This window comes from Calliopsis andreniformis, chromosome 12 (genome assembly GCF_051401765.1).
Source record: "Calliopsis andreniformis isolate RMS-2024a chromosome 12, iyCalAndr_principal, whole genome shotgun sequence".
Taxonomy (NCBI): Eukaryota; Metazoa; Arthropoda; class Insecta; order Hymenoptera; family Andrenidae; genus Calliopsis; species Calliopsis andreniformis.
Genome location: NC_135073.1, coordinates 9,439,895 through 9,454,822, shown reverse-complemented (window position 1 = coordinate 9,454,822; position 14,928 = coordinate 9,439,895). Strand labels below are relative to the sequence as shown.

General features: G+C 38.8%; 1 protein-coding gene across 1 annotated transcript in view; it reads left to right on the top strand.

Moving 5' to 3' along the window:
- Cv-c (RhoGTPase activating protein) overlaps positions 1-14,928 on the top strand; it is a 312,437-nt gene that overhangs the window by 108,003 nt on the left and 189,506 nt on the right. The window contains exons 4-8 of the mRNA XM_076388730.1: positions 510-684; positions 1,047-1,286; positions 1,713-1,952; positions 2,992-3,185; positions 11,221-11,263. Coding sequence (XP_076244845.1) covers positions 510-684; positions 1,047-1,286; positions 1,713-1,952; positions 2,992-3,185; positions 11,221-11,263 — 892 coding nt within the window. The remainder of the gene's footprint in view (positions 1-509; positions 685-1,046; positions 1,287-1,712; positions 1,953-2,991; positions 3,186-11,220; positions 11,264-14,928) is intronic.

The following is a 14,928-nucleotide window of genomic DNA, read 5'->3' as shown; positions in this document are numbered from 1 at the left end:
AGGCATTAATTATTAGGGTCCCAGAAATTGAAGATACTATTTTATGATACTAGTTTTTCGTTTTAATTAGGTTACCTAATACATCAGAATTTAAGCCTAAAACTGAACAAAATTAATGTTGGTGATTAGGTATTGGGACATGTTTAACAACTGACATATTTACCTCATGTGTATATTATAAAGTAAAGTAAATAGGTTCTTTTTATTAAAATTAGATAAAATAGAAAGAATTATGTAGATATGTAACACCATTTCAAAATGTGTAATTTTATTTTCAAATATTGAAATTCAAGTATAAAAATGTTGAATACATATAATTACTATAAAATACATTTCACATGTTAAAAAATAGGTGTGTTTCACTATGGAATTCTATATATGTTGAATACGAATGTATTCTTCTTTTTGTTTGAACCTTTAATGAAAGTTTTTTTTAAAATATGTATATGTATGCAGTGTAATATTGAGTTCCAGCATTTTCCTCGGTTAATAAATTGAAACGCTTTCAGCTACCAATTTCTCTTCAGTCCCTGTTATCAAAGATTCGAAACGGTTCTGGCTCATGTTGCCCGAACAGTCCGCCGATGGATTCTCTCACTTGCTCCGACATGGCGACCCAAACTTCGCCAGCTATTTCAAGAAGTTCGAGCTTCACGTGGGTCAGTGATTGCGAATCTCCTCGAGGTAACTTTCATCTTTGTTCGAGTGTCCTTAAAACTTTGCCCGTCTTTCCGCGTCAGTGATTATTTGAGGTTTTGACCTAACTCGTGGATGTACTTCAATCACTGAAGTGCATAGTTTAATTGAACGAACCACTTGTACACTTTCGTATGAACTATTTGGCTACCAGAAACACTGTACATTCAACCTTCAGTCGCTAGTTTTGTGATTCATCGAATTTTGAGAAAGAAAATCGTTTGACATTTAATTTTTCAAATTAATTTATTCTCTAATTTAAAATAAATTCAGCTCGTAGAAAAGACTACCGATTAAAATAATTGTTGGATGCGAATGTGTTATCTGTGTGTTGAAATTCACGTTTCCAGCGGAATCGCAAATGGATTCCCAATCGTTACAAGACGAAAGCACACTGGACCCAGCTTCACCACAAGACACAGTGGACGACGACAATAGATCTTCGTCCTCGTCACAGGATCTACTTCAGAGCATGGACGAGATTTCCTCCGGAAGTCTGTCGCCGGATACAACCGACAGAGCATCTCCGCTCGAAAGTGGCATTGGCACTGCCAGTCCTCCTAGAAGTACAGATCGACGGATAGTTAAGCGTAAGTCGATTATTGTTTCTTGTAAGGATATTACATTCTGGAAATTGCTGCAAACCTTAGAAACTATTTAAAAATTTGATGTAGAAATTAGAAAGCCATAAAATTTGAATTTGTGTCTATTTTCTATTTAACAAATTAGAGGGTAGTAAAGAGAATTTCCACTTAATTTTATTTAATTTCTAGTTTATAATCTTATTCGTACATCAATTTATTTTAATATTCAATTTACTCTTCGATGATTTTTCCCTTGAAATTGTATACCTCATTTGTTTAATTTTATTGTTCTGAGACATAGTACTGCAAATTAGCAATCGAGACATTCTAGTGTTCCATTTAAATTGCAATGGATAAGTGAATGAAGCTCAATTGAAAAAATGTTGAATCACCAACGACGTGAAGACGATTTCCTTTCTCATATTACCACAGCCCCGTCGTCCAGTAAGTGCCATCGAAAGGAAACCTGGGAGAGGATCCGGCGACGGCCGTCGAAGTTAAGCTCACGAAACGACAAGCATTCCCAAGACGTGTGGATCAAACGCGAGAGTGTGCACACGCAAACGAAAGAAAACGACGACCAATATTCCCAGGACGCGGTGGACAGCAGCAGCGGCCTCGACGACACCCTGCCGAGGATCAAGCCTCTCCGACCGACCAATCTGCCGTTGTGTGAGTTTAATTAACATGCACCGATGACTTCGAACGCGCTAATCGAGCCTCTAAACACGTCGCGTATAGCCATGTATTCGAGGATGGGATGCAAATTGCCCCGCACGAAAGCTCATCGTTTGAAAGGATAATATTTTCCAATGTCAAACACCACTTTTGTCCCTAACGTTTGCGATGCAATTAACTGACTCGCGCGCTTTTGATCGCTGAAATTAGCGATGTTCCTCGACTCGGTGGGAATAGACGAAACGTACAAGAAACTATTATGTCTCGCAGGAAATAAGAAGTAAGAGTAAGGAATGATCAATATTTTTGTTAATAAGTGGTAAGGGATAGGTTGCTGTTTATAATTTTATGATACGGAGAATAATTTTGTTGTAGATTATTGTAGAATGTTATAATGATAGCATTATAACCGAAGTCTGTCTGATTTTAATTTTACAATTAGTAGGTAAAAAGATCATTCTAAGTTCAAATGCAAAGTTTCTTTAATTCTATAATTAATTCATACGTGGTGATTAAAAACTGTTTACAGCACTTTTTAGAGTGTTCCCCCATTTAAAACCACGCGCCGAAATAGCAATAAGAGCGCTATCACTAGACTGCGCCCTAGCGAAGTGGGTTATAACTAGTTCGTCTCTGACGCGCGCAGGATACATTACTTACTGGCTTAATTCTTTAAAAATTACCGATTTACTTCCCTAAATCGTGAAATGAGTCTTCTATTATTGCCTCATTTCGTCCTTTTTACAACTAAAATAATAGGAAACATTCTTTCGAGTCGAGTCACCAGAACATAATTAACACACAAAATTGTGGATTCGTGACAGTGCTTCTAAGAATTATTTATTTCGTATAATAGGTGGGGAGTGGGGTGATGGGTGGGGAGTTCGAGGCCTCACGAGTCAATCGGGATAATTAGTCTTATTCGGAAGGTCATCGTGTGCGCGTCTTTCAGAAAATCGTCTTTGCGTGTTATGTAATTTCATTTATACTATCGCGATGGTGTGTGTAACGTGCTTCGTTTTCTCGTCGATAGGTCTGTCCACTACCGCGAGTAGTTCATTAAGCTCCGGGGAATTGTTGGATACTCCCCCGCGAGCACCATCCTCGCCTTCTGCAGCGAGCCTTCAGCTGAAACCGGAACCCCTAACCGTGGAGATGGGCGGAAAGAGCAGCAGCGCTCCATTGCTGGAGAACAACGACGCGGAGAAGACAAATGGGAAGGTGCCGGTGAGTGTTCTCATATTGTTTTACTATTCTGTTGTTTCTTATTATTTTTTAGAATAATTGTCGTGGATCGGAGAATTTGAAACATTTTGAAAATTGACAAGTTGGTAGTTTAACCCACTCGTTTTAAATATAACTGGTATAAATTGTGTTGTAAAGATTTGAGCAGCTCTAGTTGAGTGGGTTTAGTCGTTTAGTGTAATAGATTATTAACAGAATACTCATAAATGTTTTCTTTGCTAATTGTAGAATTAATGGTAGGTTTATTCTCCTTTTTACTACTTAAATTAATTGTGGTTGGAAAAGAAGATTAACTATTAAAATTAAATATTTAAAAAGTCATACAAAAAAATGAACATTCTCAACAAAGCCCAGGTACTGACCTAAAGTATTAGAAACAAACCTAACAAACGGAAGAAACATTATACAAAAATAAAAATTTCAGAAATACCTTTCTTTGGTAATAATGAACAATTACATTTAACCTCCCCATTCAACATTATTCTCAGCAATCAATTCTCAAAATCAACGTACAACCCAAACTACCAAAAAAAAAGTATCGAACGGTAGAAATTTGTGGTCAGTTCACTGATGCAATCGATCAACATGGAACGGTATCAGTGATGAATAACCGCGTCGTTCCAGATAGACTGACAACTGTCCAAGTCGTACGAAACGGCATCGTGTCCCGATGAAAGATGTTTCTTTAAATATCGATAACAAGCCCTCGTATGACTCGATGGCACCGAAGTTCGGGGTTTAGCCGTAAGAGTATCGTCCTAGCCGCTCCAATAGGGAGCATTAATCACATGGCAGTAAAGCGTGTATGGCATTTGGCATCGAGATTACCAAGCGGAGATACGTTCCTTGGACTGTTGCTCCGTTCGATGATCCGCGCTTATGGGCCACCATTAGTCTCTGCCCACGTGAAACGTGTACGTTTGCGTGGCATTGACCATCGCGAACAGGGTATTTGTATTTTACTCGGTTGTTGCGCGGCGTGTCGAGTCCGTGTGGGCCGTCGCGGCGAGCCATCGTGAGATTGACACTTTGTTGGCACGATGAACCTTAATTTCCCTTTCATGACAGGTATATCTCCACCTGCTACGAGAACTGGACGAGTCGAATATCTTGCAAATTGATCGATTCGCGCTGAATTGAATCGGTAAAACGAGTCGTTCCCTTGCCTCTTTCCTCGATCGTTCGGCCCTTTGTGCCTGTGTTGCCTTTGTGTTTTCTACCTTGATTCATTGTTCGTTCGTTCGCTCGTTTCACAGTGGCAACAGATATTCCGCGTTTGGGTTGGTGAAAAAGTGTAATTTGGTAGATATACGCATTTATTTGTAGTTCTTTTATCTGAAAGCGTGTTTTTGAGAGGATTGTTGAATTGAACAGTCGTGGTTGAAGTTAATTCTAATTACATTATATTCACGTTAATTTTTGTGTTATATATATAATGGTAATGAAATTCTGCTCCAGTATTAAATAGTTAAGTGCTTTTAGGAACAGGAATGTTCTGCGTGTAGCATGTTTACTGCCACGCTACATTTACACCAAATCCTATCGGATGTTGAGATGTATCAGATGTTGTCTTGGTTAATTATTTAATTAATTTCATATAACTCTCTTTACCTATGGGAGTGAGATTAATACGATAGTTAAAGTTTATAGTACTTCACCTGATACATAAGTAGTATTCCTACACTCGCCCATATTTTCTCCATTTTATTATCCAAATAAATAAATAAATTTTATCCTTCGAAAAAAATTCATTACATTTACATATTGCAGAATTTTCTTTCTTTTTCTCAGAAAAATATTAAAATCAGGCAAATCTCGTGTCATAAAGTAGGACTTATACAGATTCCAAGCCTAAAGTCAAGTTCTGTAGATACTAAAATAAGAAAAAAATCGAATGAAATTAAGCAGGGTGTGCTTTATCCGAGGCAACCGATGTTACCGATGCCCGTCATAAAATCCAAACTTTGTTAGCCAGACGAGGATCTTAAATTTCCCTTCGCAGCGGGATTCTCGCCCCGTACCCCGATATCTCGTAAGTGGATCGGATTTTGTTTAATATAAAGCACACACACGGCTCGACAACGATTGTACAATTGATATTTGGTGAACGTGACGAGCTTAATTTTCATCCCTGCAGGTATCTCCACCTACTCTCGTGATTATCGTCATATCTTCCGAATGACCAGTATGATTGCAGATACTATCGATTAATGGAGTGGTAGTCCTTCAATTCCATGTCTGATTTTCTTTTTTCAAATTTTGATTCAAGTAGTCCAATCTCTTCGTTACATATAACGCAGCTACGTATGTATATTCGTACATTGTAACTACATTCCATTCGTAATTGAAAGATGTGAGAGGTTAGGCGATCGAAATTGAAATTTGAATAATTATTAGACTGTGATTAAGGAGATATCAAGCTTGCAAGAGATTTTTTGCTGTCTCTCATATAAGCAATACACAAGTGCTGTTTTTATATTCTCTTCTTACTTCTGAGATTAATATCCTCTTCTCATTTTTAAGATTAATATCTTCTTGCCAATCCCTAGTGTTCTTCCTCGACAAGTTTTTGAAAGAAAAGAAAAACGAGAGAAACGTTTTGAAGTCCACTGGGTATTAAAGTAATTTTAAGCGACACAAAACTCCATCACTGAATTCGATATCTTCGTCTAGCTTCCCCTTACAAATCATCAACTTTGTAATTCCGTAATGTTGTCCTCCAGGAACGAATTCGCCAAGGTATCATCGAGCATAGCGAAGGAGAAAGACTCGCGTATCGCTCACCGTCTCAAGGGACACAATAAATTCTTGTTCGTTGACGTGCTATGGGCAAATAGCGTGAGGTGCCTCTATATTTATCCAAAGGTCTCCTTTGATATCGGTCGCCCCGCGTGTCGGGTTGCGATCGCGCAATCGTGTCAAGAAAATTGTTTGGTGTTGAACGATAGCAGCCTCAGAGGATTCGCGACCCCACGTAACGTATTGAGTAATATCGCACGTAATTTATGGGGAATTTTAACTCGGCTCGGTTGGTAGCCCTCACCCCCTCGTCTGCACTGGATGTCCGGTCTCTACATAAATTGTTCAAGGTCAGCCTGGACGCTTTGATGCTAAAAACGACCCTTCGCGCCGATGCACAAACGCGCACAGCCAATATTCTGTTTACCTCGAGCGTTTTTTCGCTGCCCCAGCCACTAGGATAAAATAACATTTGAATTTTTAGAACGGTACAGGGAAGTTGAATTTTCTGCTCTACTTTTGTCTGTTTCTACTTTTTTACGTTATATGAGTGCACTATATAGATACGTTTGAAATAGAAGAAAAAAGAGGAAAATTAATTTTCTCACATATTGCAATGAAAGTCATGGGAGAATCTTGGGAAATGAGATTTCACATATTTGAGTCATTTTTGTAAAAGTTTCTAAAAATTGGACCATATTAGGTATCTTAAGTATTGTTAGCAGTGACACGTATACTCTTGAAATGTAGACACTCTAGTTATTGAAAAATTATTCCCAGTTGCCACTGCAATTAATTTCTCTGGTACACTTAAGAAGCAAAGGATTCACAATCAAAGAAAGGAAATTCTTTTTAGCAAAAAATTGAATACTTAAGACCATTAATTTTTTTGTACACCCGCCAGATGCAGAAAAATACTATTTTCATCTTCCACGACAGATTATTTTGTAAACTATCTATCTCGTCATTTACTCTGCGTTTTCAGGAACATGCAAAACGTGTGTCCCTTACACAATATATTGCATATACTGCAGGACAAATACTCACATGTAGAAGTGAGGGAATGAATTATAACAACAGAGTGAACATTTTGTTTGCCAGGAATATTTTCACCCCGGGGCGCGAAAAAATAAGAAATATACAAAGTTCGCGGAATGTTATTTACACGGGAATTTATCGATCTACTTACAGTCTAGCCGCACTTAGTGCCCATAAATTACGAACGTCTTTTACAGTCAGTCCGCGGAGTGGTTGTCATTAATCGGCGTACGAGATACTTCAAAAATGATAATTTAGTCGAGGCTGTATTTTCGTTACTTCGAATAGCGGCGTTATTTATAGGCCCACTTCGTAGTGCAGCTTTGAATAAATCTAGAATTTCTCGAATGCGATCCTAAAATATGCGGGTAGTCCGTTCTGTTTAATTGCACCGTGACGAAGAAACGATTTATAATTTAATGGCCGTCGTGGCGTTTCAGCATCGAGTAATTTTCGTCCCGTGCCACGAACGCGATTACGTCTCAGCTTTACGAGTATCCTGGAACAAAGAAAGAGATCCAGCCCTCTCGTTTCCACTTCGAATCGGGTGTATAATTGCTAAAAATAATTGTACACGTCGTTTATGCAAATAAGGCAACGGTACTTTGCAACCCGTTTCGTAAAAGCATCGCGTGGCTGAGTGGCAACGTTGTCTACTAAAATTCTAGTTAAAGGCCTCCGCTTCGGAGCTCGAAGGTACAAGTGGAGGTGCAATGATTTTTTCCCTCCTCGGCGGAAGTTCTCTTCCACCTGGGGCCCTTTTGCGCTCACAACCCACACACGACGGCTATTAGGGGAATGAGGGATGCCAACCGATTAATACGCCGACATGGCTCGCTGCCCCATTAGCTTTGATCACTCGCGAACACCGTCACACCGATCCCCTGTGTGTGTGCATCGTGAAAACATATGTTTGCCAAGGCAACGATGCTCACTCGCGCGCATACTGCCACCTTGTGTGCCCCGACACTTCATTGATAATTCGCATTCACCGCTGGAATAGTGGAGGGATGCTTTGTAAACTAATTTCCTGGAATTCGGGTCACAGTTTCAATTTCTGGCAAATTTTCTGGATAAATGAAATTAGGAATTTATGGCTGAGTGTGGATGGAGAATCGTTTCCAATGTAAGTGACAGATTTTTTTATTGGGGAACAGATCTTTTTTCAAAATCAATAGAGTTCTATCAGTTCTACTCTAGCATATTCGGAAAGGATGTATACTGACATAAATACAGGGTAGAATGCATTTTTTATTATAGCAAGATAACTTGACTTTCAGATTTTAAGAAAACTAGTTTTTCTTAAAACAAGTTTCAGTGTTTTATACTTTAAAACATAGTTAAAAACTTTTGTATTTTAGAATGTTTTATGTTTCAGAGCTGAAAAATGATTTTCCATGTTTCTGAGTACCTATATTTTTCAAATTTTTCATTTGCTTGTAATATTTCGTACAGACGTTTCGTAAACACATAAAACCTTGATGCAATCAATAGAAAATTAATTTTTTAGTAGTCTGTGACACCGCAAAGAAGTAGTCAATTAAGTGTCAACAATTTTAATAAAGTTCTAAATTCTAATTTTTGCCCACTAGTAGAAGTAAACGAATAAAAAATTGTACTCTTGTATTTCACTCCATCCTAATGCACAATTTCTCAAAATTTGTTATCGTATTTTTGTCGTATTTGCTCGATTTCTTCTGCGTCCAGGTGTGTGCAAATGTCTGCATACTGTAAGTACACACAATTGGACCAAGGATGCATTCTTTTCCCAGTTGAATCCCTTTCCACACGGTCGTATAACCAACCAGAGGAAAAAAAAGTAAATTTGTCGAAGGCAACCGGTGGACGTTTTACGACTTCGTTTGCGATTTAAACCCCGAGAACAGAATGTTAACAGCGTCGAACAGATGATTTTCACGTTGCACCTTGACCGAGGTGCGTGATACGGTGAAGAAAAAAAGAGGTTAACGAAAAGCAGGAAGAACAAATAAATTTTGATGGTTTCGCGAGCTTCCTCCGAATCTTCTTTGAAGTTATGCACCTCGTAAAAAAGAGCCTCTGCCCATTGGGCATTGTTCGGGAAAAATATTTGCAACACCGAGCACGGTTTTTTGTAAACACAGCAGCATTTCCACCGACTATACACTGACATTTACTACCTTCGTACGATTAAACGTCCAGTTTATTGCTTCGTATTTTGCGGCGAAGGACAATTAATTTCGTCAACTTTGACTCACGCTATCAACTGAGTACAGAGTATTTTTTTAATATGGTAGTATGTAAATCATCACGATGCAATATTGTTTTCAAATGAAATTAATCATCTTATTTGTAGCTAATTTGTTACTCTAGCGATGGACGTTTATGGCTCGGTGTGTCTGACAGGCGACTGATTGTTACTACTTTTACCTATTACTGCTACACTTAATCTTAGTTACTTAAATATTTATTATGAATAGTTCAGCAACTTATAGAAACTGTGATGAAATTAACCGCAAGCAGATATACAGGGTGTTTAACAACAGATGTCAGAAATTCTAAGATGAGACAAAAATAACGAAAATGAAGATAAACAAAATTGCATTGCAGGCTTCGTTTCCGAATTATGAATTGTTCAGAAAATGCATAAAATACGCGTGAAATGTGTCTGACTGGAGACTTAATCTACTGACGTTGCTGTGCCTGACCAATACATACTGACAGTAGAATAAGTTCCAAATCAGACACATTTCATGCGAATTTTAAACCTTTTTTCCTATCTTCATTTTCATCTTATTTTAGGATGTACAATCAGCCCTCAAAATTTCTGACACATGTACTCGAACACCCTGTATAAGTTGCTTATTATTTCTTCCGTAAAATAATTCTCAGAGAGTCTGAAAAGTGGTATAACATCAGGAGTTGTCAAGTTCCTAATAAATACAAAATCTAAGCCAAACAAATAAGCCACTCATGATAAACTTCTCTCAATCTTCAGTCTTCAATTTCTGCAACTGGATTTATTATGTCACTCTTCATCTTCTTCAGGTTATAAATAATCCCCTTATCGTATGAACAACCGACTTACTAACCGACTGCTAGAACCACCAGTCGACTGACATCATTGACCCACTACTTCGTTCTCATCGACCCATTACCAAAGACAGCAATACAAATTGCCCAATAGCAAACAGACGTCTTTAATATTCATCCCGAAGAAAAAACTGTCTTCGCTTCGCAAATCCATCATCATCGCTAACTAATTTCCTCTCCACCTCGTCCATGGAAAATATCATCCGCCCACGCGTTGCCCTTTTTATGAAATGATATTCATGCCACGTTAATCGATGGACGAACGCGTTTTGCGCCAGCATGTGGCGCGAGATATAATGTCACGGTCGTTCGTTTGTTTCTCGATGTTTGAACCAGCTCGATATCACATGTAGGTCATGGTTCGCCCGCTCATTTCCCCGTTGCCGAAGGATAACCCTCTTGGTTTTTCTAAATACGCGCCTCCGCGAGCCCGACGCCGCGTCTCGATCCATCGCTAACAAATATGATAATAACATCCGCCCACGGCAATTTGGACGTCGTGCGTACCACGGCCAATTAACGAGCCAAATGATTCGAATGCAATTTTAGACGCGCAATCATTGACCATTAGGCTGGTAATTTTCTGCTGGAAAATTTGCCAGGAATAACCAAGCGGCAGTGATTTAATTAATAACCGAACGAGGGTGCGTGGGGAGGTGGACCCTCCCCGTCTGCTGAATCGCGTGGAAACAGTTTCGAGGCCTTAATTACCGATCGAAGGATCCATTGAATTTTCATTCCGATCGGGGGGATCGGGATTGTCGAAGCGAATCGAGGGTGCAATGGGAAAATGGCGATCGTTTGTTTCGTCTCTGGTGAACGTTGAAAGACTTCGTGGCGTTATGGTGCCAGAGGAACGAAACCATAAATCTTCGGTTGCGCTTTATGCTTAGATAAAGGCATCGGTGGCGCGAACCGGGGAGGTCAGAACCATTTATTTGAATCGACGATAACGCGACGGAGTAACAGCGAAGTTACTAATTTTATTGTCTGTCTTCTGGCCGCGTTCATTCCGATAAGATCGGAATCGATAATTTGATGAATGTGCCGACAATAGAAGTGTGAAATGGGTACATTTTTCTCTGTATATTGCGCAACCATTCTGTATAAAGTATTTAACAGTGAACTATTCGGGATTGAAATTCATTGGCTTCCCTTTTGTTTGCAGAATTTGCAGCAGCCACGCTCGCAGTCGGAACGACAACTATCAGGTGAGTCTTTTATGTGTGCTTTATTGTTTCGTAGGAAAGTTAGATTTATTGCGATGCAGTTTAACGCAACTATTTTCAAGGTAAAAGCACACCCACGTAATTTTTTATTCCGTGGAGGTTGGTAACAAAGGCTTAGTACTGAACCCCTTGATACCTCTAACTGGATAATATTAAATGAAAAGTAAATTACTTTTTTAATTTACAATTTAATGAATTGTGTTGAATAGACAGTAGTACCATTAAAAAAAGTAATATAGTGAAGGAAATCAGTAAGAGACTGCAATAAGTAATAGAAATATAAATTGAAACTGATGTGTATCAAAAACGGGACAGTGGTTACTGAGCGTTTAAGTAGAAGCGCCACGTCATAGACAGACAACCGCAAGCAGTGTCCAACCAGACGCGTACTCTTCCTACTTTCGTAGAAAATGATACCTCATAAAAACAACATCCTGTAAATTTTTATTTAATGTTTATTGAGACACTCTTTTTCTCCTTTCGATGTCCCTGTGTCTTCAAAAAAAGATTTATCTCGCGACTCAACTCAAACAGGTCTTTCATTGAATTTTTCAAACTCCCTCCTAAATTGCTCGCTAAGTACTATCAAACCACAAGTAATAACACATCATCATAGTTAATTACCAATTACGTAACATAATAATCCATAGGGTAATTAACCCAATCGTAGGTCAAAGTGTTCAACTCAACCTTTTGAAGTTTTTAAAATTCTAGTGTCAAAGCACTTGATTGATGTTTAAATTTTAAGCAAATTTAGATAAGCATTCTTAAATCATACAGGGTGTCCAAACTGAAGCAGGTCACTTAAACATCTCTTCTGCTTTTAGTAACACGGAAATCTAAAAAGACTAAAAGAATAATCTTATATAAAATATTATCCCATAATATTCCTCCTTCGAAATCATTTAAATTATACTATAAACGCTTCTGTATCATTAAAAACAGAAGAGATATTTAAGTGGCCTGCTTCAGCTTGGACTCCTGTATTATATAAGTTAGATACAAGTATTTTTATATTATCGAATTAATCAATTTGGCAAATGAGTTCAACTAAGAAAGTATTTTCGCGTTTACCTTCGTCTCGCAGAAGACATCGTCTCCCCACTTCTGAAAGCACTTTCCTAAAGCCACGGCCATTGAAATATCACCGATGTCCTGCTCCTTGGGACTCGTCGTGCTTGCCTCTCGTTTTTCTATTCCCGTCAAGCGTCCTGGTCGGTCGCTCGGTCGAGTGATTTATTTCGATCGAAGCCGAGGCAATTTGTCGCTCTTGGCGCGAACGAATGCGGCCTCTGCGCGTACGCGAAATCGCTCGCGTGGGTTAATTCTTAATTTTAGCCGTGGGTCAGGACTCCCCGCGCACAACCGGAAGCTTTAATCACGACCGACGCTCTGAGTCGCGCCTCGAGAAAGCAATTAGCGCGGGCTCGCGAACGCGTCGATAATTAATTAAACTTTCGCGATCGATTCCCCTGTTGTTCCTCGGCTGGACAGGCTCGTGTTCCGACTTTTCTAGGCCGCGGCAATAGTGGCTGTGCTTGCTCTCGCGCACGCACGCTGTGTATTTCAGGTTGCAATTCTTTGATGACCGCCCTCTGAATAGAAAGCTGACGGAAACGTCGCTAGACGTAGCTAAAAGGACGTTGCAGAAAGTAGAAAAGACGGAAATGTACCACCTGTAGACTCTGTGTGCTCTGTGCTTTAATCTTGAAGACAGAGGTTTCGGACCGTTTCTGCCTTCACTTTGTTGTCCTGAATCTAAAATAGGCTGGCGTTAGGTGTCTATTATGATGTTTTCGCGTTTGTTGGAGAGAACGCGAAAAATCTGAGTTGACTGTTAGTGGAATTGTTATCGTGGGGGTGTCTTTTTTTTTCTTTGCAGCGTTGCTTTCACAGACTGAGTCTCGAGTAGTAAAGTAAGATTGTATACTTTGCTACTGTAAAGGTTTTAAAGAAGGAGATGTCTCATGTATATGGCTAGAGGGTGCTTCTTGTGGAGATACTTTCGTTTTAAAATGTTAAAAATGGTAGTAATAGGAGCACCAAGTCTAAGTAGGAAAAGGTTCTTCGTAAAGTGTGAGATGTTGTGTGAAGCTGAAGCTAAAGGTCAAAAGATAATTAAAAGCTCAACTCCTAGGCCACTTCTAAGCCTCATCAAGAAAACATAGAAATGCTCGTGTACGAAAATATTCTTTTAAATATTTACTTGTCTTCCAATACAAAGTTTGATTGCTTCGATGTTTATGTATTTTGAAAATTTAAATATTAAGTACCTAGTTAAATATTTGAAACCTTGAAGATTTAAAATTTTCCATAATGAAAAATTTTTAAATTCAATAACTTGAAAACTGTTGGTTTTAAAATGTGAACATTTAAAAATGCTGAAATTGAAACTGAATAACTCGACAATATCATTCGTCTTAGTCTTGTCACCATTAGTCATCTGGAAGGTCTGAAATCGATATTCCATTAAGCACTCTTCTCCCAAATCGTATTCCTGCACGAAAGTGAAGAACATTGAAGGAGAACAAAACTCGATGATCCACAAATCGGATTTACACGTGTTCTGGGGCAGACTGCTATCAGAAATTGTTTCCCTGTTTACGTCGTTATCAGAACTGTCGAACGTGTTATTTCGGAAATGTAGCAAGCATCGGTTTCGATTTAGGAGCGAGTTGCTTCGTATGAACCGCGTCGCTGTGAATTAATGTCAAGATTATTTCTCTACCATCTTTGGGATGATGGGTTCGCGCGAGATATCGCATATTTCTGTGCGAAGAATGTGTGTCACCCGGGTGTTATGGATTCAGACGCACGTGCTAGAAACGTGGACGCAGCGGGCGAATTTGAATATGAGGTCTGCAATTATGTAAATTCAGTATCGTGATTTACTGGAGTTTTTACAGGCCAGGATGCAGCGTAGAAATATGTATCCTGTTCGGGGTAACGTATTAACGAAGATTTTTCAGCAATTCTTCCTCCATTACCGTTTCTAGATTATGGTAAATAATATACGCTGCGAATACTACACGCTCGTGTTCAGCGGTGAGACGAATTTCCCAGTGCAATCTCGAATATGGATCAGGTACACATGTGCGCATGCTGTACTACTTTATTTTAAAAAATGCGAATAAATTTGAACGTTCATCTTATACTTTTTCAGGCGTATAAATAAAGTCAGTAAGTAAGCATAGTTTTGTTGAGGGTTTCGAACGTATTTTTATCGATTTTACTTAAATCTATTTATATTTGTTTAGTACAATGATTCCATTAAAATCTTCGGGAAGAAAACTTGAATTTCTCACGAGAAAGTGTGAAGGTGCTCACGCGCTGAATTTATTTATGGGATCGAAGAAATACGAAATGAACTCCTTCAGCTGCATCTTCGACATACTCAATTTACAGAATATTATTTCTCAGAAGCTACCGATCCTTTCGATGTTACATAAGTGAATTAAAATTGTATGCATAATGGAGTGTCTTGCGTATAGAAGGTGTGGTTTCAATTCGATTGAAAAACACAGTTAAAATTCACGTTACATGGAATTCTAAAATAAGCACGTGGAATATTTTACAGCTTCTGTTCGAGCCAGTGTGTTCTGTATTAGAGAATTGTGTTGCATTCCAGCATATTTCCCAAACACTAG